The 25649-nt window shown below is 43.0% G+C and overlaps 1 protein-coding gene across 1 annotated transcript; it reads left to right on the top strand.

Moving 5' to 3' along the window:
* The first annotated feature begins 207 nt into the window (after nt 1-207).
* Nucleotides 208-5154, top strand: LOC117652033. Its single transcript, XM_034396666.1, has 4 exons — nt 208-341; nt 1010-1189; nt 3490-3660; nt 5041-5154. The coding sequence occupies exons 1-4, from the start codon at nt 273-275 to the stop codon at nt 5152-5154; spliced, it is 534 nt and encodes a 177-aa protein (XP_034252557.1). The 5' UTR covers nt 208-272.
* The last annotated feature ends 20495 nt before the right edge of the window (nt 5155-25649 follow it).

Here is a 25649-nt window from a genome sequence, read left to right as displayed (position 1 = left end):
TTGGAAAACAGAAAATAGTCATTTTGGAGGAGGGCTCCGTACACATTTGAACTCAACTTTTTGGCCGACAGCGATCCATGTGTGACAAATGCTTCTCCGAAAAGGAGACGAGTACTTCCTGCAGCAGGAAATTTCGATAGCTATCGTAATCTCCCGAGGGTTATCGCTGATAAGGTGCGCTGGGCGTAGGCGCGGCCACAAGTCGACCTATCTTGCGGCAGCTCGTGGGCGAGTTTTCAGTGTGACACCGAGCGGCGGCCTGCTAGCACACCATGCCGGCGGGAATCCGGTCCGGCAATGCCACTGTCAAGTATTTCTTCATCTTCGAAATTTTGAACATGGTGAGCGCATTACAAACCTAAAAGTGTGTATTGAGAACAAACACAGGTTTTCTCAGTGTAGTAATCAACTCATTTCAAAAGCAATAACTTTTTATTGCATTATTGCGCGCCATGAAAAAGTTATTGCATTTAAAGAGCAATAAATTTTGCATTGCATTTACGAATGTATCAATTTATTAGCGCCATTATTACATTATCACACCAAAACTGTGATAATCTGGGCCAGACAGAACAACTCCCGTTGTACTTTCTATGTACAATCCTCGCTGTACGTTTCTGTCACAGTTTTCGTTGCAATTTTGTTGTACAAGCCTCTCTTATCCTTGTAGTGAACGGGCAAAAGTGCCCTGGTGTGGGCTGCAAAGGCACACAGTTTCAGGGTTGATTTCAGGGTAGGGGTTGGGGAAGAAAAATACTGGGAAAGAAAAGTACGCCCCCCTGTGGCCTACAGCGGGCATCTTGACATCCATTTGTAAGGGATTTCATGATTTCATACTCAGATTTTCATGTTGAGTCAACATAACCGGTCGGTGGATGGCTCGAAGTCAAGGTATCAGCTCCATAAGGGTGTACTTTTCTTTATTACCCTCTACTTTTCTTCCGCGACTTTCCCCTACGACCCATTTTGCGTGTAGAAGTCTGATGACTTAGTGCAATTGTCGGTGCAGGTGTGCGTGGTGGCGACGATGGTCGTTGGCCTCCTGTGCGCGAGCGTCATCGATGGCGGCAAGGCGGGACACCTCAGGGGCTGCGTCTTCCTAGTCATCATCTTGGCGGCCGTCATCTTCGTCGTCACGCTCTTTGGATTCTGCGGCGCGGCTATAGAAAGTTACACCATTCTCCTAATGGTGAGCACACTGTTAATTTCTTACGGTGAGAGGCTGCACCAACATATTATGGTAGAGATTTTCTCCATAATACCAACAAAATTCGTCAAAATATCTATAATCTATAAGGTACAGTGAATTTTCAATGGTATGTTACGAAGTCAGCTGCACCACCATATTATGGAACATTTTCACCATAATGTGGAGAATCTTAACTGTACAACATTTCGAGTGCAGACCATTTTATTTTTGTCCTTAACGGTCTGAGAACAGACGTTATTTGTTTTTCATTTGATGAAATTTAAATTGTGCTAAAGATTTGTTGTGCGATATTCACCAATCGCGACACACCAACGTAATGTGACTGCGTTAGGCAAAATTTCGGAAACAAAACGATTCCGTTCGACAAAACGAAGCGGGTTGACGAAAGATTTCTTGGCGACCTCAAGTCACGGGTCTCTATGCAAGAGAACTTTTCTTCACATTTAATGGGAAATCCGGTCTTTCCCGGGAAAACACGCTCTTTCTCAGAAGCTGGAGAACTTCTTTAAATTGGAACATTAAGGGCGTAGGAGCGGGTGGCTACTCTGAGAATGGTAGCATCCGAGAGCGTTTTCGGGTGCATCCGCAGTCGTCTGAGGCCGGGGCCCCGATGCCCCGTAGACCTGGTTCGCAGACAATGCACCCTGGGCCGGCTGTTTATGGCCGGCCTGCCGGAGTGCGGGTGAATGACACCCCGGCACGGGGCTCGGCCTGGGCCGCACGGAGCAGATCGCCAGCTTTTCGTGAGTTTGGGGTCAGTCTTCAACTCCTAAGTCCAAGTTTCAGGTCAAAATCAAAAGTTTTGACCAAATTTGACAAAATATGTTTTGCGAAGTACTGATTATTTCTATGTAGCTAAAAAAGTTGTTCTCGTTGCTCTGTTAAAATTGGCCGCAGAAACTTAATTTTTAGATGGAAAGATCAAAAATTTCATCCCGAGTACAATGGTGAACATCCCATGAGTGTCAAACGACGCGTTAGAAAAATTTTAGCTTTCAGGTAGCGAAGGGACCGCCTCCCTTTTGTGTGGAGAGGCCTGCTTCACAATGGGCTGCGCCGAGGCGACGATGATGACAGGCTGATTTATTACCCCCAGGCCCAAAATACAAATTTTCAAACGAGCCTTTTCGCGTTTTTGGAACATGCGGCAATGGATTCTTCGTTGAAAGCTGGGTCTAATGGTGTTTGAATTTTTGTTCTACGATAATTTCTGCCAAAATCGCGACGAAAATCGGCCAAAACTGGTCGGGGCCCCGGGGCCGCCTGCCTTGCAGACGGATCCTCGACGGCTCCCCTATTGTCCGCCCGGCGCGTCACCCCGGACCCCCACTACCTGCCCCGAGCTCCGCTGTGCGACAGAAACAAACATCGGCCGAAGCAGCCTGTCTCTCTCTACTGGTGCAGGACCTTCAAATCTGAGTGTTTTTCTAGACCACACGACGCGAGTACCACACCTCCTAGAGGAATGGAAAAAATTTCCCCGTGCAGACAAAGGCATGGCCTAGGGGATGTGATGGCCCATTTTTTCGCTATTTCATTAGATTCCGCTCGGGAGCTTCCTAAAAATCACTCTTTTCAAGGCGTTCCAGTTACTTACTAGAAGTTCGAGCGCAAATTGGAATAGACCATCCCTGCATACGTCCCTGCCAACAAGTGTGCAAAGTTTCAAGACGCTGCGACCCTTGATTTCCCCGTCGTGTGGTCTGAAAAATGTCAAAAACAGCCAAAATTTCGAACTTTGGGGCGTCGCGACGCCGAAATATGCGTCCCCGGGCAAAACGGTTTGACATGGTGCCTTACCACATCGATCACTATCAATTAGTGAAAAAAAAATTTTGCGCTCCTACGGCCTTAACCTCAGGTCGGAGAGAAAACAGAAACAAATTCAAAATGCACCATTGCTCTCTTTGATTTTGAATTCGGTGTGGAGACCATGGTGGTAATACTTTGTTTTTTCTCCAAGCCTTCCCAAATGCTCCCACACCAAATGTTTTTGTATACAAATTTTGCACGAGACATTACTGCAGGATTTTGCTCAGATGAACTTTTCGTACAAAATTGAGCGTTATCTCTTTAGGAAAATACCCAAAAATGTGCGGGTTTTTCGTTCCAAAGGTCCATTAGCACAAGAAATTGTTCATTCGATTGATTGCGTAAAAAAATTGCCAGTCTCTGAGAAAGGGCGTTTTTCCGGTAGCGACCAGGTAGGATGTCATTCCAGGGTAAGATGGCATCATTTGAATAGGAACCAGCGATGTGTGTGCTGCGCCTTCACACAGTTTGCGATTCTGCTGATCATCATCACCGTCTGTGAAGTATTCGCCGCCATTGTGATGTTCATCACAGCCGCGGGTTTCGAGCCCGTCGTCGGAGACGTCTTCAAGCTGGCCAGGGACGGCGGCGACGGCAGCGCGCTCGCCAGGAGCTTCGTCAACGACGTGCAGATGAATGTGAGCATTGCTGAAAGACGACACTGGTGGAACAAAGGCATTAAAATTACGCCCGTTAAGGGCGCAAACGATTTACGCCCTTGGAGCGGCGTGAATCGTTAAGGGGGCTCATACATGTTAAAAGCACTTTTTAAAAAAAAAAAATTGATGTAGACGGGTTAAGATTTTACAATTTCTGTGTTAAAATCCTTTTAGATAATTGAGTAAGCTTCATTTTGGCTTAAGGGAAAGTGACTTTGGACATTTTTTGGAGATTTAGTCGAAACGTTTAAAATTTTGCTTCTCGTAAGATTTTGTTCGCATACTTGCTCAGTCTGGGGGGAAAAAAATCGGGGAGACTCCCCAGTAGTGTCATAAAATTGACTAGAATGGGCTTATATCTGAAATAGTTTTAAAGAAAAAAAAATAAAAACTTTTTTTGTTGAAAAATTTTTTTAAAAAAATTTTTAAAAAAAATTTGTTTTTTTTTTTTTGAAAAGTATTGCAGATATAAAGCCCATTCTAGTCAATTTTGACACTACTGGGGATGAGTCTCCCTGTTTTTCCCCCCCACAGATCTGAGCAAGTATGCGAACAAATCTTACGAGAAGCAAAATTTTGAACGTTTCGACTAAATCTCCAAAAAATGCAAAGTCACTTCCCTTAGGCCAAAATGAAGCTTACTCAATTATCTAGACGGATTTTAACACAGAAATTGTAAAATCTTAATCCGTCTACATCAAAAATTTTTTTTTTTTAAATGCTTTTAACATGTATGAGCCCCCTTAATGCCTGTTGGAAGGGCAAAAATTTTGCTTAAAATGCCTATATTATTCACCCCCTTCCCCAAAGGCATAAAACGGTGTACGACCTCAAAGGGCGTTAAATAGTATTTGTGCCCTGAAGGGCGAAATTTTTATGCCTTTGTTTTCCCAGTGAAGAAACCTCAGTGTTCAACGAATGTGACGTCACATCCGTCAGAACCTGAACTATGTTGAACGTGGCATGGCCGCCGTTAAATGAGGATCCTCAGGTCATGACCTCATACTTAAAGAAAATTACAAAATTTAACGAATGACTTTCTATTCGTCGGATGAAAGTCAAATGCTTATCTCCAGAGGTGTCCGCTGACCAGGGCGTCCAACATATTTTTCGAGTGATTTTTTGAGTTTCTCTAGGTAAACGGCTAGAGACTACGTGACTTTCTTTTTCATCTCCAGCCGTTCTCAAACACTGAGGCCAAAATGCCCCCCCCCCCCCCGTGAAAGAGTTTGGGGAAAACAATTACCCCTGAATTTTTTTTCGCTGACGTTACGTGAATGGGCACCCCAAAAAAAGTTCGAATGCCTCGGCAAGGACTTAATGACAAACCTTGCTTTATATTCTACATTTATTTTACAGCTCCGATGCTGGGCACCTACGACGCTTCGTTTTTGGGACAAACTTCCCAGTTCTTGTTGCTACAACGGGAATACGTGCAACTCGTTGCAGCGTATGGCGAGGGCTGCACTTTAAAAAACATGTGGTACGCGGAGAAGTTTGGGAACGCCCTGGGGGCAATCTCCATCACCATTGCTCTCCCCGGGGTATGTATTTTTTTGCGATCGTGCTCAGAGGTCGGATCGTAGTGAAGTGAGGATTTTTGTTTCACCTTTTGTTCAAGGCTCTACACGGCAAACACAAGTGTCGGACGGTCTCACACTATTGGGCATCAACCAAAAGTCTCACGCTTGCAAGTATGAGACACCAATCTCTCACTCACGCCTGGGAAACGTTGGGGACGGTCTACCCCACATTTGAAAACGCGGGTCTCCTAGCGAGGATCGACAAAGTGAGGACGGACCGTGCCCCTCATGGCCAGATGTGAAACGTTAGTGCCCCACACTTGCAAGCTTGCAACGTTGTCGTTCGCATTAGTGTGAGACTGTTTCATACTTAATTTTGCAGTGTAAAAAAAGTTAAAAGTACACTACAAACCCAACTGTACTAAGTACACACTTACAAAAGCATGCTTGCAAGTACGCACTTACAAACGCGTGGTTGGCGCCATATAACTCCATGCTAAGCATAGGCGTTTGAAAGTGTGTTGGCCTATCTGCCAAGCATGCATTTGTGAGTGTGTACATGCCAAGCATACATTTGTAAGTGTGTACTTGGCCAAGCATTAAAAATTTACAGCATCTTCTTACTTGCAGTGGTTTTCCGTTGCAGCAACTGCAGTACAAATTTGAAATTCACATCACGTTGTGTTTTCAGGTGGCTGGCGTGTGGCTGTCATTCACCTTGGCGAAAGAAGTCAAGAAGCTGGACCCCTCGGCAAAATTCCCATAACGTCCATCCCCTGCGGGCAGTTCATTCGGGCTTCAATCGGGTGGAATGTTGGCAACTTCACAACAGGGCATCAATCTCATTTATTTGGGTTTTTAATTTATGGAGAAGGACCCTTTGAATGGAGTAGCAGGTTTTGCCACACCCGAAGTGCGAGAAGGCCACTGATCACGAATCCCGTGTACCTCTAATTCCAGGATCGTTTTTTTACGTTAAAAGGATTCGTTTGGACGCTAAGTGCTGTGTAGGGTCAGTTGAGGTAATTTTTGGGGCACGAAGTAAAATTGGGACTGCTGTTTCCTGGACAAGATTCGACACTTAGAACTTTGGGCCCCCACCAAATGCGTGCTTTTGTTGTGAAAACAACATTTTCACATCTTGTCCAAGATGTGCCCGTTTTGCCTGGGTTTTTCCTTGTGTCCCATAATGAGTCCAACTGGCCCATAAAGTCTCGTGAACAATCATGCCGCGTAACGTTAAATGTGCGAGAAGAGGGAGAATTCAGCTGCGAGCCTTCTTGCCCCAGCGCAGATTGAGGTAGGCCTGGAGCAAGCTGAACCACGTGCGCAGGGCGCTGCCGCACGCCCGCCGCGACAGGCTGCCGATGCCGCGGCCGCTCAGGAGGCCCCCGCGGCCCCCCGCCACTTGCATCAGCCCCAGCCGCATGCGGCGCAGGTGCCAGGGCTCGACCAGCCAGGGCCCGAAGTAGGCCATCGTTGCCAGGCCTGAAGGCACACCGACGGTCAATACATGCAACAAAGAGTCCTTTGTGGCACTCTTGAAACGGTTTAGAAAATGTATATCCTGAATTAAACAAGGTAGGTTTACGCCAGACCGCGTCTTGTCGTAACAGGCTTCGCGATGTCTCGCTGCCTGTTCCTCCAATCCACGCCTGGCGTACCTACCTTGGCCTGCGGCGCTAGCCTGCCTGCGGCAGGCAATGGCTTGTCCGTTGTCGGTTATTTTTTAACTTGATGAATGCTGGGGGGCTCCGCCCCCCAGACCCCCCTACATTGTAAATAGAGTTGTTTTTTGGCTGAGCGATAGCGAAGCCCGTTACTCAGGTGGGGTTGAAAAGTTTTGTCTGTCTGTCTGTCTGTCAGCACTACTCCTCCTGAACGGCTCGGCCGATCTGGCTTAGATTTTGCACACTTTTTTGGTATGTCCTTGGCTCGGCACACGCGAAATTTCACTATCCTAGCTCAACTGGTTCAGTTTTTATAGCCGAAAAACACCTAAAAAACGGCGAAAATCGAGTTAGCTGCCGGCAAATATCTTCTACCCTGAAGAAAGGGGGGTCAGGGGGGCAGAGCCCCCCAGCCCCGGCAAGTTGAAAAGTAACAAGGGTCAAGATCGTGTTATCTGTGGATGAAGCAACTCTATCTGGAATGAAGGGGGGTCTGCGGGGCGGAGCCCCCCAGCATGCAACAATTTAGAAATAACCGACGATGGACAAGCCATTGCCTGCCGAAGGCAGGCCAGCGCCGCAGGCCAAGGTAGGTCCGCCAGGCGCGGCTTGGAGGAACATGCAGCGAGACATCGCGAAGCCTGTTACGACAAGACGCGGTCTGGCGTAAACCTACCTTGTTTTACAGATAACACGATCTTGACCCTTGTCACTTTTCAACTTGTCGAGGCTGGAGGGCTCCGCCCCCAGACCCCCCTTTCTCCAAGACAGAAGTGGTCTATCTGCAGAAATCTCTATTTTTCGCCGTTTTTTAGGTGTTTTTCGCCTATAAAAGCTGAACCAGTTGAGCTAGGATGGTGTGCCGAGCCAAGGACATACCCAAGAAGTGCGCAAAATCTCACCGAGATCGGCCGAGCCGTTCAGGCTCAGGGTTGCCAGCGACTCACTATTGTCACTATTTTTCACTATTTCCAAAGTGCCCTCACTATTTCCACTATTCTGGAAATTTTGTCACTTTTGTCACTTTTTTGGAGCTCGCGGAGGGTATCATGTCCATTTTACTTCGTTATAAGCGTAAATTTGCCTTTGGTTCAAAACACTGTTCAAATCACCCGCCGCCGGTTTCGTGAAGTCTATCGAGGTATCGAACCGCGCGGCAGCGCTGTGTCGGAAGGCGGTGACTGTTGACGAGGGGTCCTATGCAAATGATCTTATCTGGGCGTTCGCCCCAAGAGAATCTTAGCCTTAAGGCAGGTGTATTTCACTCAGTTCGATCGTTCTGGACGGACACGAGAGTAAGCGGAATACATTTCTACTTGCACTTTTACTTGTTTAGATCTTTCATCTTAGGGTTTAAGTGAATTCTATCACAAATCATATTGATTTGCAGCCAAATCAAATGACAAATGAGTAAAATTTGTCTGCGTTTAAGATAATATTCACTTGGGGGGAACGCCCAGATAAGATCTTTTGAATATGACCCCGCGTTGTGGTTGTGTTACGTCGCGCGGTCAGGCGAGTGAATTAGGAGGCGGCCGGCTTCTATTGCGGGCGAGATAGGCCAGTCTATCTTATCAGATTTATTTGTATTTTTTGAGAATTTGGTTCAGTTTTATATTTTAAGTAGAGATGTATCCTAACACCGTTTTGTTTTTAAAGCTTTTGCTTTAATGCTTCTCTTTTTGTTCTTTCGAGTTTAAAAGTTCCCGTTAACTTTACAGAACCATTCCATTGCCTCTGTTTCACGCGCCTTTTTCCGGTTTTATGGTCCTTACACCCACATACCATGTATTTGAGCTCCAATTAAGTGCCAAAAGCGATAATTTTCTACAGATCATAGCAAAATTTAGTCTAAAAATGTAACTTTATTGTCACTATTTAGCAAAAAGACGTCACTTTTTTGTCACTATTTTAAAAGGTGCTAAGTCACTTTTCTACTATTTTCAACAGTCCTGGGCGCTGGCAACCCTGAGGAGTAGTGCGGACAGACAGACCGACAGACAGACAAAACTTTTCAACCCCACTGGAGTAACAGGCTTCGCTATCGCTCAGCCAAAAAAAAAAAGACATTTGGACCGAAATGATCCAAAAACAAACAATATTTTTACTGTCCAAAGATGTGTATTAGATATTAGATTATGTATAAAACCCAATGGTGTTCACGCAATTTGATGCCCCAGCCGAAGACCTCTAATCCACTTTTTAGGCCATTTTATCACTGGGTTTAGTTGATCTTGGGTCCGGGAAAATTATCTTTCAACAGTATCTCATTATTGTTAGCACCTCTTGAAACGCTTGTTTAGCAGCACACTTTAAGGGAGGGTGGGGCACCATGACCACTGGGGCACCATGACCACCCCCCTCGCTCTCGGGAACTACTTTGCCGACGGCAACCGGTCGACCGGACTTTCGAGAGAATAGAATTCTAACTATTTTCAGCCAGAGCCCTACCTTCTAGCTTCAAGGGTACGACCATAGCACCTCGCCAAAATTTTTGTTACAGCGTTTTGGCTAAATTGGGCGTTTTTCAAATCTGGGATATTTTTTCTCACTCTCACATTTGAGAGGATAGGTTCGATGTCTTAGGTTTTTCTCAAAATGTCGGCTCTTCGGCAAAATATTCAACATCACATTTAATTCTAAGTAGTTGTTTGCTTTCTCGGGGAGCCTTAGAGTCGTAAACTGCACTGTGGGGCACCATGACCACTTTTTAGTGGGGCACCATGACCACACATATTTGAGTGTTTTTTCTCATATTTTGGCCTGATAATGATTTATTTTTGTCGAAAATTTGCTTTTTGCTTCTGAAAATGTATAAAGGTTGAATAATTGCTGCAGAATAGATAGTTTTATCACAAATTTGTGATAATTTGTGAATCACCAAGATGATTAAGAATGGTTCTGAAACTGAGACTTGAAATGGTGGTTTCTCTTGCACTAAATGAGTTCCAAACCGCAAAAGTTGGCCACGAAGGCGATCCGTGGCTACTTTGCACCAAGATGGCTCTGGCATTATGAGAAACAGCATTTAATTCACTTGTTTGCAGTGTAGTAACCGCGATAATTTTCTTAAAATTTACCAAATTGAAATCTGCATACGAATTTGGACTCGTCTTAGCAAGACAAACATAAAATGTTAACACATGTCATAGCTTTGGATGTGAAATTTGAAAGCCCTAGAGCGTTAACTGTTTTAAACCGTCCATTTCAAGGCATCTTAGAACGTTTGATACTTCGAAGGTTTTTACAGTGTTTTTTTTAGTTTAGTTGACTGGCCTGATGGTAATGACAGCGATATAAACAATTTCAATGAGAATACTGGTAGAAAGTACACTTTTTTGGGCCAAAAAATTACTATGGTCATGGTGCCCCACGGGGTGGTCATGGTGCCCCATAGGTGGGGCACCATGACCACTTTGCGTTTTATTTTCCAAAGTGTTCTGTGAGCCTGCCGTGCATTGCAGACAAGTTCCAATGGGTGGAAGAGGTCCTTGGAGGTCCAAAGAATCCCCTCATGCTAGAAACTTAACTGTTCGAACCACACGGTGGAGTAGAGGGAGGCACAAAAAAAAGGTGGTCATGGTGCCCCACCCTCCCTTATTTGTCCCATCTTCAGTCCAATAAACATTGTATTGATTCACGTGTATTGTCACATTGAACGCTAAAATTTGATGATATCGGCAATTACCAGCCAAAACTTGAAAAGGAAACTTACTGCATCTTACAGCGATAATTTCTTATTGCTGCCACAGATCAAGGAATCACAATAGCCTTTTTCTCGCTGAATGAACTCGGCAATGACACTACTTCTCACAGCAGAAAATCAGTCTAGACACTAAAATCCGTTGTCAAGTTTTTGAATGTAGTCTCACACAACTTTGCACTATGCTTTTCTTCGTACAAGTTAGTGCACTCACAGACTGCTATCGACTTTTTATCTTTTGTTAAGGGGAGGTTCTACTGAAAATATTGCATTTTTCAAATTGAGACCCAGTGTAAAAATTTGTTGCAGATGTATAGTAATACATAGTTAATGGTCAAACATGAAATTAAGAGCCCAATACCTCCCTCCAAATCCAGTCAAAGAGGTTTTTTCAGCCTATTGTAGCAATATCTTAAAAAATTCTCCTACGCAAAGCATTTCAACGTAAACTGATGTTCTGGACATTTTTCACTTCTTTGGCTCAAATGCAATAAAGCGTGGCATCACCAAGACATGGGACCCAACAAATTTATTTTGTCGTTGCTTTTCAGAAAAAAAGTCACTAAAATATCAGAAATTTTAACATTTTCTTGAAATTTTATTGACATGCTGTCTTAAAAACACAGCTTATGGTTTTGTAATGGTCCCAGTATCTTACTAATGCCACGGTTTATCAATTATGAACCAAAGAAGTGAAAAATGCCCAGAACATCAGTTTACGTTGAAATACTTTGCGTAGGAGAATTTTTCAAGTTACGACTGGAAATAGCAGAAAATTCCTCTTCGACTGGGTTAGGGGCTAGGTATTGCTCTCCAAACTTCAAATTTAACTATTGACTATGAAATACTTTAAATTTACAATGAATATTGATAATGGGACTCAATTTGAAGAAAGTAAGATTTTCAGTAGAACCTCCCCTTAAAGAGTTTCACAGCAATAAGTACTATTTCCTCAATATCGGGGGATCCTATTCAAAAGATCTTATCTGGGCGTTCCTCCCAAGAGAATCTTATCTTAAACGCAGGCAATTTTCACTCTTTTTGATCATTTGGGATTACGACAGTACGGAATATATTTCTATATGCACTTTTGGTTTCTTTGATCTCCATCTTCAGATTTACGAGAACTAAGTCACAAATTATATTAATATATAGCTGTATTAAATGATCAAACTAAGTGAAATTCGCCTGCGTTTAAGATACATAAGATTCTCTTGGGGGGAACGCCCAGATAAGATCTTTTGAATAGGACCCTCGATATCTATCAAAGATTATGTTCGTTTTATTGACTTAAAGTCAAATTGCAATTGACAAAGAGTCCATACGCAATTGACTTTTTTTTTTAGGCACGAAGTAGCCTTATAGTATACCCAGGATTCAGCCGGCCTGAGTTTCAATTTGTGTGGCCCTTTATGCATTTCGGAAATTTTCTATACTTAATTTTTCTTAATTACTTCTATTTTTAATGAGATTTTGCAGACTTGTAGAACTTTGAACGCTGATTCTCATGCTGAAATCTGGTTAAAAAGTTAACGGCCAATTTTTGGCTGAGCGATAGCGAAGCCCTTGCCGTGTTTGGGCGCACCAAAAACTGACTGGTCGTGCGTCTGTCTGTTTGTACTCACCAACGATTCTCAGCAAGTACATGGTCTTTAGCTCTCATATTTCGCATTTAACATCCCCTTAGTTTCTCCCAACACGAGTTTGTTTCAAATCATTGATTAGTATCGTTTGAAATATTCAAAACATCTTTTCGAATCAGGTCATTAGCATGGTTAGGTTGGCAACAGTCAGCAGTTACCAATTTCTCATACCTGCGGCTGCGGCTCTCAAATACGGGACAGAAGCTAAACAGCAAATAAAACAAAATAAAAAGCAGAATGGTTTGGAAATGAGATCGGCCTTAGTTTTCCAACATTCTAGAATGATTAAAACCCCTTTGGAGTATCAACACAGCGAAATATGGAGAATGGAAGTGAAAATGATTTACGTCTTGCGTTCCCCTCGCCCCCCTCCCCCGTTAGAGGGGAATCTTCTTCAGGTCAGTGCACTTTGGCAGATCATTGTAACAAGAATGTTTTTATTTTGACCTTTTGTATTGTGGGCATCTACTTATTTCATTTTCTATATTGTCATCCTCTTTTTTAAAATTTCATAGTAGAGGAAATCAGGGAAATGCATAAATAACTTGTGTTGAAATTAGCAGCAAATTAGTTTGGACTCGAGAAATACATTCTATTGAAATGCCGCAAGCTGACAAGAGTGCAAAAGTACTAACATGTGTTTATTTATAGAATCAATGTATGGTTGTGTATATTTAATCCTAATAGAGTTTGAATAGATATTTGCATCAAAGAGACGACTCAGGTTTTGAGCGGTGAGTGAATTAGTGGATGGATTTAATGAGACGATTCCTTTAACTTCACTGAAGTTAATATAACTGGTACTACTCAGTATTGTATACCTGAGTAAGATAAATTATGTTGGTTCATTAAGTCTTGGGTAGCCTTGGCATTGGACTCTATGTGACGAATCACTGGATTTGACAATAATTGGTCCCCGTTAACTGGTTCAGATCAGCCTACCCTAAACCGACTAAACTAACTGTGATAACGTATTCCAATCAATATTGTTTTATTCACTGGTTCACAATGAAAGAATGACAAAATGTTTCATAGATATTACTTATAAAATTTTGAATTCATCAGTTAAGAAAAAAGAGATATCGAATAGTGACCCAATCATACGAGTAACCAATTAAGCGATTCAATGCTGGCAATTGAATGTTACTCGACTGAGGGATTCGCATTGGTGTGGCATCAGGGAATTGATGACGACAGAGAGTGCTTCATGAAGACAAATAGTACCGATATACAGAAATTGAGTCTTAGGTATTGTATGTAGTTTTCAGAGTACTAGTCACAAAAACTACATTTATTTCAATGCCAATCCTACATTTTCATCTTCAGCTACACAATTTGAGGCCAAACTTTCCAAGTTGAGATTTATGTGTTTCCCTGTAGTTTTCAGTGCGCTGTCCTCAATATTGACCTTTAAATTGTCCTCAGATCCAAAATTTATACCGATTTGGGGTCAATTTTTTTAAATTGAATTGTACATTGATTCTTGCAGTTTTTTGATTGCTGATACCGAAAATCACTTCTATTTCAACACCAGACCTATATTTTCATCCCATATTAGGTCATTTTGGACCAAAATTTTCAAGTCGAGTTTTATGCTGTTTCCTGCAGTTTTTGGTGTGCTGAACCCAAAAATGACTTCCAAAATTTTCCCAGACTCACACTTAACCGAATTTCGACCAATTTTGGACCAAAATTTTTAAATTGAGTTTGACGTTGATCCCAGCAGTTTTTGGTGTGCTGATAACGAAAATCACTTCCATTTCGACTCCAGACTTATATTTTCACCCCAAATTAGGTCATTTTGGACTAAAATTTTCAAGTCGAGTTTTAAATTGCTTCCTGCAGTTTTTGGTGTGCTGAACTCAACAAGGACCTTCAAACTCTTCCCAGACTCACATTTAGCCGAATTTTGACCAATTTTGGACTTAAATTTTTTAATCGAGTTTGACATTGATCCCAGCAGTTTTTGGTGTTCTGATAACGAATATCACTTCCATTTGTACCCCTGGTCTGAAGTTCACTCAATAATGAGCCCATAAGATGCACATTTCGCCACTCAAGCAAAGTCCAAGGGGTACAAACTATGTCAATTCGCATCGCTCAGCCACACTACGCGCCCACACTAAACGGCGCGTACCCCTAGTGAGAAATTTGCTGTCAAAATCGCCGTTTCCATGGCAAAACTCGACTCGTCAAAGGAGAAAAAAGGGAGTGGGGGGAGCCGAGACGGGGCGGACCAATAGCCGAGCCTCTTTTTGGATCTGTACAGCTTAATCCAAAAGCTGAAATAGCACGTTCGAAATGAAAAATTTCTTTGACTGCAGGTAGACAAGATGCAACAATAGAATTGGTGTCGGTTCGAACGCAGTTTTTCGGGTAGAACTATCCAATAATACTTCTTGATCGGAGTGTTTTTGGACATGCGCAGTAGGTTTGCAACCTGTTTAACAGTTTAACCAACTGTAGCATTTGAAATCTGTATTAATTTTACTCTCTTTCTTGTTTTTTCTTTGTTTCCTGCTTATGAAAATTCATATAAAACAAATTTTCAATTTTTATGTGAAAACTTTCTAAAAAATATTCACAAAAAAATTAGCATAACAAAAGTTCTTTTTTTCTGACATAAAGTTTCTCAAATATTACTTTTTTTTCTGTCAATAAAACAATTTTGTTGTTGTTGGGATTCAGTTAGCATTAGGACCACTTCGCTCCACCTCGCGACTTGCAGTGCTCATGTTTCTCGAACAAGACTCACCCGCGTTTCGAAACCATCCCTCCCGAGTTTATGAAGTTTGTCAAACCAACTGTCGTGCTGTTGATACGTTGTGAGGGAGAACTATTACACAGAATTGAAGAAAACATGACTAGAGAACCATAGCCTTTTGAAATAAGCCAAACAATTCAACGTCAGCAACAATGGAGGGGCAGTTTTAATTCGCGACTGCTGGTGCTTTCAGCTTCGCGATTTTCGCAAGGGCGCAGACGCCGAGAAACTAGTTGCCAACCCGTGAAAATTAATTTACTGCCTTCTTTCTGCTAAGAACATTTTAATAATGATGGCCTTTAAAGATGTTCCATTGTCAGAACACTGCGGAATACATTAGCATTGGAATTTTTTGAATTTACCAGCATTTAGATTTCTATTTATTGTCAAGTTTAAATTTCGACGGGTGGCAGATCGACCACATTGGTACCACTGCCATTGGTAGTCCCCTGAGCCACAACTTCACAACACCACTTCTTTTGTTTCTCCACACTCTTACAAAATTATCAAATTGACTTCGTGACTCCTAAAATTTCTTGAAATCGTATTTTTTTTAAGTCAATAGTTGGTGACAATTTAGTCTTTATAGTGAACAATATTGTACATAGTTAAGAAGGAAATACTACATATTATTGCTGCTGAAAAAACTACGTACGCAAAGTCAATAATGGAGGGAAAAAAATCAATACGTGTCTGAGAGTGCGCGATTGCACTTGAATTTGTGCGATTCCGCGTGCAAAATTGTTCGAAACAGTTCTCATGCTAAAAATTGTTTGAGGCCACGTACAAAATTGTACTAAAACATTCAGTGTGCACAACACACCTGAACTCTTATGTTACAGTAACCATACAACTGCGTTACCCAAAACTTCTTTTTTCCTGCATGTCTCAATTTTTCAGATACCTTAAACGAAACCCTGTTCTGCGACGAAAATTAGCTTAGTTGCCAAAGCTTGCTTACCTTCCCTCGCAGCCTCCAGCTCTTCACCGCCTTCGCAAACTGGGACGAAAGTGATGATGATAACTGGGCCCAGGATGACTGCGTACTGGTCGGCTTCATTACCGTTGACCACGACCTGCGTAGGGCTAGTTTTCATTATAGCCATTGTAAAGTGAATTTATTTACTTGTGTCAATAGTATTCAATGTGGGTAAAATTTCATTGAATAAATTCCCCAAGAAAAGGGACCCAGCTCCTTTATTTTAGAGTGTACTTGCAAGGTACACTCTTATTTAGCGTGTACATGCCAGGCACACTCTCAGGGGTATGCCTCACACAAGTGCGCTTGGAAGCATGCTTTAATAAGAGTGTACTATGTACAAAATTTAGTTTGCACAGAAACCTACAAAAATTCCTGACCCTTATTTTAAAAATCAGTAATTAATGTTAAGGGGGTATGGGGCGATTTGTAACAGATTTCGGAAAATTAAGAACATTTTGCATATCGGTGTCAAACTTGTGCCAGTTGAGCACTCTGGCCCTTCATCTAGACTGTGCAGCTCCGTTGGATCAATCTGGAGTCCGTAATCTTTGAAATCTAAGACGTTTTCCAAACCCTTGCATGCTGTTACGAATCGCCCCAGCATGGGGTGATTTGTAACAGCCATGGGGCTTTCCATAACATCCTACACATTAAATGAAACATCGTCGGGAATGTTATCTCCTCCACCAGTTGTTCTTCGGGTGTCCTGCAGACGTCTAAAAATCTACATTACAAGCTGCCGTTGACCGCCTCAGCATGAACTGACCGGCTATGTCAATCCTAACCTCAATTTTTTTTCACTTTTAAAGGAAAGCATAGAATACCTCGCTTTAAAATGCATTTCGAGCTGTGTAAATGTATTGGAATAAAACAGCAGATGATTCGAGAAATAATTCAAGCATTTAACATCAAGAACTACTTAAATTCTTGTTTTTATACGGGTCTGTTACGAATCACCCCAAATGCCTGTTACGCAAGAAATCCGTCCGTAACTATCACTGGACAAAGTAAAAGCAACTTATGCCACGTGTTTACATTGTAACGGGGTCACGCTTCAAGGCCCCAACGGTAATTCGATGGTGATTCGTAGCTGGGGAGCCTCAGACAGAAACTTCCTAGAACTCCAAATAGAAGATTTGCCTGTTTGCCGAAATTTCGGTGTACCCCATATTTCAGACGCCCTCCAAAACTATACCTGAGCACCGATCACATCCGCTTCGATTGTTCAAGGACCCTGAACTTGAAGCGAAAGAGGGGCCCTTCTCAGATTTTCCTCTGCTCCCTCCACTTAAATTAATAAACGCATTTGTTACGAATCACCCCTGTTACAAATCGCCCCATACTTTCTTACTTTTAAAGTACAACAACTGTTGTACAAAGTACAATCGAACCGGCATGACATGCCGAGTGCACTCCAGGCCTCGTTGTACACTCTCAGACTCGTATTGACTTTTAATCTCTTGCCATAAAGGTTTTTGTGCAAACGTAATATGTACTATTTTCTTTTTAGAAAGGCACTATTTTGTTTAGTGTATAATGTACTTAGTCCATTAAACCGGACTTTTTGTCGTTTGCAATGAACGTTTCAATTTCTACATGATCTATTGACAATTTTATCTTTATTACGATCAAAATTGTGCATAGTTAAGAAGAAAATAGTACATTTTACGTTTGCTCAAAAAACGCAATAAGCAAGAGAGAAAAAAGTCCGTATAGGTCTGAGAGTGTAATTTGTACAACTCTCGTTGTATTCTCTACCATCTTCGTTGTACCCTTTTTGCACAGTTTTCTTTGTACTTTCGTTGCACCATGCACATTTCTTCTTCAGTGTGAGAAAGCTTGCTGGCTCTTCCGACCGTCTTACATCGGCGATGGACAGCAGCGGTAGGACGTACGCCGACACCAGCAAGTGTGGCAAGAGGTCTTCCAGCAACGCGTTGACCAGTCTGCACTGAAGCAGCAAGGCTCGCTCCATGGCGCACCAAAGCGTCGAGCAGGGCCCCATCCACACAGCGACAATGCAACGGATTAGTGCTCTACTGCACCCACATCTATATTCCTTTCTAAATTTTGGTCTAACACGATTTAGCACATGCATGCTTTTCGTACAAACTAGTGCGACATCTCAGTGTTCACACAGTTTAATGCACGAAATTGAGCACGCACCACACTCTGAGAAAAAATGACGGTAAAACCTGGATAATTTCTTTGCCAAACTTTACCGTACTTCAAAAACCAGTATCCACCGTACTTGTTTTACAAAATATTCCGTAGTCTTTTAACAGTAGTTGCCGTTCTTCCGTACAGTCCATGCCGTAGGAAGGACCAGGTCTGGTCCCAACAAGGGCCGCTTCCAAGAATTGTCCACATCAGGATCTTGAAAAAAGGGGGTCGACCGACTGAAAAATTTTACTGCACCTTTCGATAGGTCTCGTCAAGACCTTTCCAACGAGTGGTCGAAAGGGGGCTCCAGGAGTCCGACTTCAGCAGTTGCGTACAGCAGGAACTTGGGAAAAGAGGGTCAACCGACTAAACAAAATTATAGCAGTTTTTGATAGGTATTAAAAGTACGGGATTGCCGCGTAAAAAAGTACGGGATTCCCTGTAAAAAAAAGTACGGTGTTTCCTGTATAAAAAAGGACGGTATTGCCTGTAAAAAAACCACGGAATTGCCTGTTAAAAAAGTACGGTGAAGTCTGGAGTAATCAGTACAAGATTTACCGTGATCTTTTCTCGCAGTGCATGTTGCATAGTGATACATTCATGGTGTACTCAAACCCACTACTTGCTATTTTACCCCCGGTATGTTGTAAAAACTATGCTGTCCTCCGACGAAAAGTTGTCCGATTTAAGAGACACTTACCTTAGTCCTCCGCGGCTATGACAAATTATCAGTGTTCGTACTTTCGAGACATCTTGGATGGCGACCAGCCGGCCTAACCTGTCTCGAACGAGGCACCAGGGGGTGTCAGTCCCTTTCAGCCGCCGCCAGTCAGCTAGCGACGACTTGCCACCAGCCAAGATGCCTCAGAAAGTCCGAGCACTGCATAACATTCCACCATTCGCTTAAATCCGCTTGACGGTTTGGATAAGAAACATGTTAGGGTCATTGCACCTATAGTTCCAAAGACCAGGGCTCTAGAAAGAGTTTCAGGCATTATTTCAGATTTAGTGACTGGCACAATAGATGACCACTGAATTCATCTTACGTCATGTAAGATGATCACAAAAGTCACCTTATATGATGTCAGATGACCGCGGAAGTCAACTCATGTCATGGAAGTGTTTAAAGAAGTCATCGTTTGTTAAATGTCCACGGCAGTCACCTTATGTCGTGTAATGTGTTGTTGACGGAAGTAATCTTGTGTCAGATGACCAAGGAAGTCAGATTATGTCAAGTCATATGTTTACGGAAGTCAGCTCATGTCAAGTCATATGTTTACGGACGTCAGCTCATGTCAAATCATATGTTCACGGAAGTCATCTGTCAGATGACCACGGAAGTCATGTCAGATGACAACAGAATTCACCTTATGTCATGTCATATGATCAAGGAAGTCATCTTACGTCGCCTCAAGTCCGATGTCCACGTGACTTGGACTGTCAGTTAGGGTCAGGGCGGGGAAAAATTGAACACCTGCAAGGTGGGGAAGAAACGCACACCTCACTTTTGACACAAATTGGCCTATTTTGGGACGTGCAAAGTATTCAGTATTGCTTAATGATGGTCTGCTAGATTGTGTTTAAGAGGAATTTAGCCTACTTGAACCAGAAAGTATTCAAAGTCACCTCTAAACGAGGTCTCGTCTAAAACCACTTAAAAACTTTCAAAATTCGTGCCCGCGATATCTCTTTTAAACGACTTTCTGAGCCTACTGTGACCAATATTCTTACTGTAAACGAAAGTTGGAAGTGTGGAGACCAAGATACGATCAAATGTTTTATCAGATTTGCAGCTGGATTACGAATGAAGGGTTAAATACGAAACGGGGAAAAACCGTAAACTGGTGCGGGAAAAATCGAACACCCCTCTTTTCTATAAAGGTCGTCGAATTGCCCTCACATTCCACCAAAGTGGTGCTTACAAGTGTATTTTAACATTTCTCAACAATTAGTGAGGAAACAAACATGACTGTTGCCGATTTCATATATTTTGGTCATTTAACCTCAAAAACCTGCCGCCACGGACCGCCTAACAATGCTAAGATGATTTCTGTTTACATATGGGTACTCGAGCGCCTGCTCCAGTGGGTATCGCGAGTCTTATCCCCGATAATCATTCCCAAGAGATTTCTGACCTAGTTTCATAGGTTTTTGTGAAATTAAAGCCGATGTCCGATTTTTCCCCTTAGGTGTTCGATTTTTCCCCGTTTCGACGGGGAAGAATCGCACACTGTTTTTTGTCGTTTATTACTGAATGAAGCCGCAAACGCACTCGCCGATGCTTGAAATGTCGTACTTTGGGGCTAGATCAACTGACCCAATGGATACTTTGGCTGAAGATTGTCAATTAGAGTCGAAATCGAGAAAGATTGCAAAACGTCCAGTTCTTCCCCGCCCTGACCCTAGCTTCGGAAATCACCTCGGTTGCCCGCCCAATCTGCTGCTGCAGCTCAGCGAGCAAGACGTAGACGAGGATTCCGAATGGGCCGACGAAGGTGACGAGGGCCGGCACGATGCTGGAGGCGACGAAGATGGCTTGGCATGCCGTGACGCCATGCAACCACTCTACGACGGTGCTCTCCGCCTCGTTCATGCCACCGTCGTCAGACACTGCAGAACGAAATCTCCAGAATTTAAGAAGGTCCCTCGGTAGAAAATATAGCCGAAGGAAGTTCTGTGAATTCACGAAGTTTCGTGCAGGAGCGCATCCTCGCTCTAAATCCTTGTGCACTTTCTGCTCGTAAGCTGTGCACTATTTAACAGGATTTTGGACTCCAAAATTTAGGATTAGGGAAATTTAGGTCTAAAATCCTTCTTTTTGTCCTGCGCTAATTTTTTTTAAAGGGGGAGGGAACAGTTTCTAAGGTACAGTGAATTCCGTTCCTTGAAGTTGTGTCCACTGTATTTCTGGGTGCGATTAAATCCTTCTTTCGATGTACGGTGGCGAGTGGCATCAGAATTAACAGCCACAACCTCCTTTGTATCTCCGAGTGTGTTTGTGCCCGTTTTGCGTACAGTCTAAATGTCTTACGGTGAAACGCTGCGGTGGAGATTTTCTCTGTAATAGGCTACAGTAAAATTCGTCAAAATATCTACGAGGTGCAGTGCATTTAAGTTATGAAGTCAGGTGCACGTCCATAATGTAGAGAATTTTCACAATTATATGAAGAATCTTCACTACATGACTTTTAGAATGTACTTTCTCAGGCAACACTGAACATGGCCCAAATCGATCCGAGACCGAAATGGAAATGCTCCGCAAACTCAACAGTGTGATCAGTACACTCTGTTCCGCGTGTACTCACAAGTACACTCCAACGAGAGTGTACTCAGATGAGTACACTCCAACGAGAGTGTGCTTAGATGAGTACACACTCACGAAAGTGTGCTTAGATGAGTACACTCTAACGAGAGTGTGCTCAGATCCTTGAAATATATGCAGTTGAGTACACGCTCGTGGGAGTGTGCTCGTGAGCACAAGCTGACGATAGTGTACTCGTGAGTACACGCTGAAGAGCGTGTACTCGTGAGTACACGATTAAGAGAGTGTTCTGAGTACACTGTTGAGTTTGCAGAGTGGAACCTTACCATTACTGCTGCCTGAGAGCGCCCGCACTGCTCTGAGCGCTACCTCCGGCCAATGCGACGGCTCCACCACAAAGGTGACACACGTGCCCAGCCACGTGAGGAAACCGTACACGCAGTAGAACTTGACCACGGACGTGCACTTCCTCGCAGTGCGCCGCATGCTTCGCTGCAAGCAAACGTCCAAAGAGTGCACTCGTCAAACTGTAATGAGTACCCGGGTGACTCTTTAAGGGGGACCCCGATGGAACTTGCAAGTAGGCTTTAAAAAACCTCAGTAAGATCAGTAAGATTGTCCATAGGTCGGTTATCGTCAGATCCCAAAACAAAATTCAATCCAAAATGTTGGACGGTTTCTTAGAAAAGTACCACTTTGCTATTTAGAACGTTAGGAAAATAATCTTCCTGCATCTTCCGTTGGGACGGAAAGTCTTGAACTTTTTATTTTTGGCTTAGTGAGGAAATTTTCAAAATCAACTCATGGTCCAAGTTAGAAATTTTTGAATTTTGATGATTTTTAAAAGTGCATCTTTTCCCCCTTGTTTCCATACTCTTTTTGTGTCTAGACATAAAAAGGACCCATATTGAGAAATCCTCAATAAAATTTGTCAACTAGTCATCAAAGAATAAAGTCCATGCAAGACGACTCATGTATGTGTCAAGCAGGAATGCATGAAGTCTCCCCCTCCCCCATAAAAGTCAACTATGTGCACTCTTTGGTTTGCAGAGTAGTTAAACGCTCCATATAAGGAATACAATGGAGGCATACGAATTGGGTTAAGAATGTAAGGCGATTGAGCAACAATGTTAACAAAGTCTGTGGAAGTGAGTGACTGTGTTAAGCAGTGTTGGGGACTGTGTAGGAATGTCGTGGCTGACTTCGAAACAAGTGTGTGTGTTTGTGTGTGTGTGTGTGGCGTTACGTAAATGTTCTGAGTGCAAAAGGGTGTTGCTTGAATCTGTGAATGCGACGCGAGTATAAGATTGTATACAAGAACGGCAAGAACACTGGTTAAAACTAAATCTTTGCCTTTCCCTCTGTTTTCAAGCGTTACCAGTTTACGCTTGAAACCAAGCGCCCTCAGATTCCGCTTCCTAAATGTATGGGAGTATTTTTCTGGAGTATACTTCTTCATTTCAATCGTAACATCTTCCAGCGCAATTTTATGCTTGACTCTTCAGTTACGCTTAAGTTTCACCAGTGAATGATGAGAGAATGTCGAGAATGAAGGGGATTGTGGATGTCGTGCGTGGTTTTGAGAATGTGTGAAATGTGATGTTTGAGTGTGTGGTGAGATTGAGAGATTTTCAGAGGTCGGGTTCCCCTATGTAAAGAGAATGTGAGCGGTGAGTTACCAAGGGGATCAAATGTTAGCCATGTCTTAGGTCCGTTAATTCTTTTTTCGAGTCCTAGCCCCACTGTTAATTAAGTGAAAAGACTTCGCGTCCTCGCCAAGTTTTGGTCAGACCTGAAAGACTCGTCAAAATTTCGTCAGACAAAAATATCTGGCTCCAAAATGGCGACACTCCTGTCTGGTCACTGCAAAGAGCCACTGAAATCACTCTCATTCTAGGAACGTGACATCACGTTGAAACGAACGTGACAAACTGTCACGTTCGTTTGAGCATTGTGTCACATTCGTTTGGGTGTGAATTGGCCGAAAATCAGCTCGTTCACATTCAAACGAACGTGACACAATGCTCAAACGAACGTGACACTTTGTCACGTTCGTTTCAACGTGATGTCACGTTCCTGGAATGAGAGTGATGGCAGGAAGGTCTCGCTATTTTGTGGCGAGACTTCCATGTCTGACCATAACGTGGCGAGACATTTCGTTTCACCTCCTGGAGTGGCGAGAAGTCTACGACCTTTGTATTTGTAGTGCCAAGACTACGGGCCTCCGAGTGTTAATGAATAAAACTTAAGGGGAGGTTCTGGTGAAAATCTTGCCATTTTCCAAATGGATCCTACAGTCATAATTTGTTCGGAATATAAAGTTTTTCATTGGGGAGACTAAAATTTGACTTTTGAAGGCACATGCCAGGCTGTAAACCCAGTCGAAGAGTCTTTTTGAGCCTATTTAGGCTGTATCTTAAAAAATCTCCTTGCGCATACTATTTTGTCGTAAAAGGTTGACCTTGACATTTTTCACTTCTTCGACTCATTTTCAAAAGATTCCGGCATGCATAGCTCAAAACTTCCATTACATTATTAATTATTAGCTTTTTAAGCTGAAAAGTCCCTAAAATTTGTCTATTTTGTACATTTTTGATCAATTTTAGTGAAATGCTTGGTTAGAAAGCTTGCGAATAAAAATACAATTGACATTTTGAGATGGGCATGCCGGCATTTTAAAAGAATGAATCGAAGAAGTGAAAAATGTCTAAGCCAACCTTTTACGACAAAATAGTATGCGCAAGAAGATTTTTAAAGTTATAGCCTAAATGGGAGAAAAAGGCTCTGCGACTAGATTCAGGGCATAGAATGTGCCTCCCCAATGAAAAATTTTAATAAATACTTGATAAGACATTAAATTTTTAACAAATTTTCACAGTGGGACCTATTTAGGAGAAAATAGCATTTTCACCAGAACCTCCCCTTAAGGGATAAAACTAAGCTTTGAGTTATCACTCTGATTCAATTTTGACAATTTTTTGGCTTCGATTTTAGTGCTAGGACTGATTTTGTTTTTCATTTTTACCTATAGTCTTTACAAATAAAGAGTTTTTGTATTAAACTTTGAGCCATTACTTATGTTGTTGCACCTACAGTGACACTCGCTTAAGCGAAAACACAACAAAATCAGAAAACTGCGTCATCAGGGGGAGGGGAGGGACACGCTAGGGATGACGCTGAGTGATGATGGGGGAGGGGGGTCGAAAAGCAGCCTAAAAGGGGTGACGTATTATTTGCACGCCGCCTTATTCTCGCAGTGTTAGTGTAATGTCCACTTTCTACGCGTCACTGATTGTACTGTGACCGTTGGGATGCGTGTGACGAAACTGAGTTAATGCAAGGTGGCTGCTATGAATGGCATCACCATCGCATTTGAGGCACGTCAATAATGTTTAGTTTGACGGTGAGTTGTGGCAGTGGTTAGTTGTACAAGTTGTAAGTGTTACTAGTACCATAGTGTCAGTAAATGCTGTTCGCATCTTACGCGAGGTAAAACTCAATACTTGCAAAACTGAGCCACAATATCAGGGAACAAATAGTCCTTCGCGAGTATTCATCTTGGAGAGCACTTGTGTCGGGCGCGTCCTGCGCGAGGCTAGGGCGGCCCGACCCGAACGCCGACCCGAAGCCGAAGCCGAAGCCGAACGAAGGCGACGGGACGGATGACCACGGAGCAAGATGGTATGGAGCACCGGCTCTGGCCCAGCGGCATAGGGCCGGCGAACTACCTTTCGCGGCGGCAGTTGGTGCTTGCTCCGGCCGCCACCGCGCGGCGCTCGCGTCGTTATGGCTCTGCCCCGGCCGCTGGGCGCCTCTGCCGGCCACTGTGAGGCATGGGCCGGGGACGGTTTTTCGGCTGTAAGTCCTAAACCGTTCAAATTAAATGGGTAGAGTAAGCGAGGCGATTGTAGGTCTCAGTCTAAGCTACAATCCGCTCGCTTAGTATACCCCTCTAACTGCAGCGGCCTAGGAGCTAGGACTAAAAAACCATCTCCCGCCGGCAGCCCCAGGCCCCATGGTCCATACTACTATTTCAAAATTCACAAAAAAATAAAACAATCCAGTTGCTTTCAATAAAACTGCATAATTGCGTCTCGGTATTGCATAGTTTAATTGTTATCAGGACATAAGGCCATAACAGTGGCTGCATTGCCTTTCGATTTAGAAATCAAGAACCCTATAGGATTGACGTAACTTAATTTGTAATGCCTGGGTCAAAAGCTTGGCAAGTGAGAAAACTGTGGGAACCTAATAAAAT

The sequence above is a fragment of the Thrips palmi genome, unplaced genomic scaffold, assembly GCF_012932325.1.
Source record: "Thrips palmi isolate BJ-2018 unplaced genomic scaffold, TpBJ-2018v1 HiC_scaffold_6, whole genome shotgun sequence".
Taxonomy (NCBI): Eukaryota; Metazoa; Arthropoda; class Insecta; order Thysanoptera; family Thripidae; genus Thrips; species Thrips palmi.
The sequence above is the reverse complement of the archived record's forward strand: the minus strand, read 5'-3'. Positions and strand labels throughout refer to the sequence as shown.

Coding starts and splice junctions, on each gene's coding strand:
- LOC117652033 (XM_034396666.1), top strand. CDS start 273: ATGCCGGCGGGAATCCGGTCCGGCAATGCCACTGTCAAGTATTTCTTC. Junction 342..1,009: donor TCTTCGAAATTTTGAACATG/GTGAGCGCATTA, acceptor TTGTCGGTGCAG/GTGTGCGTGGTGGCGACGAT. Junction 3,661..5,040: donor TCAACGACGTGCAGATGAAT/GTGAGCATTGCT, acceptor TTTATTTTACAG/CTCCGATGCTGGGCACCTAC.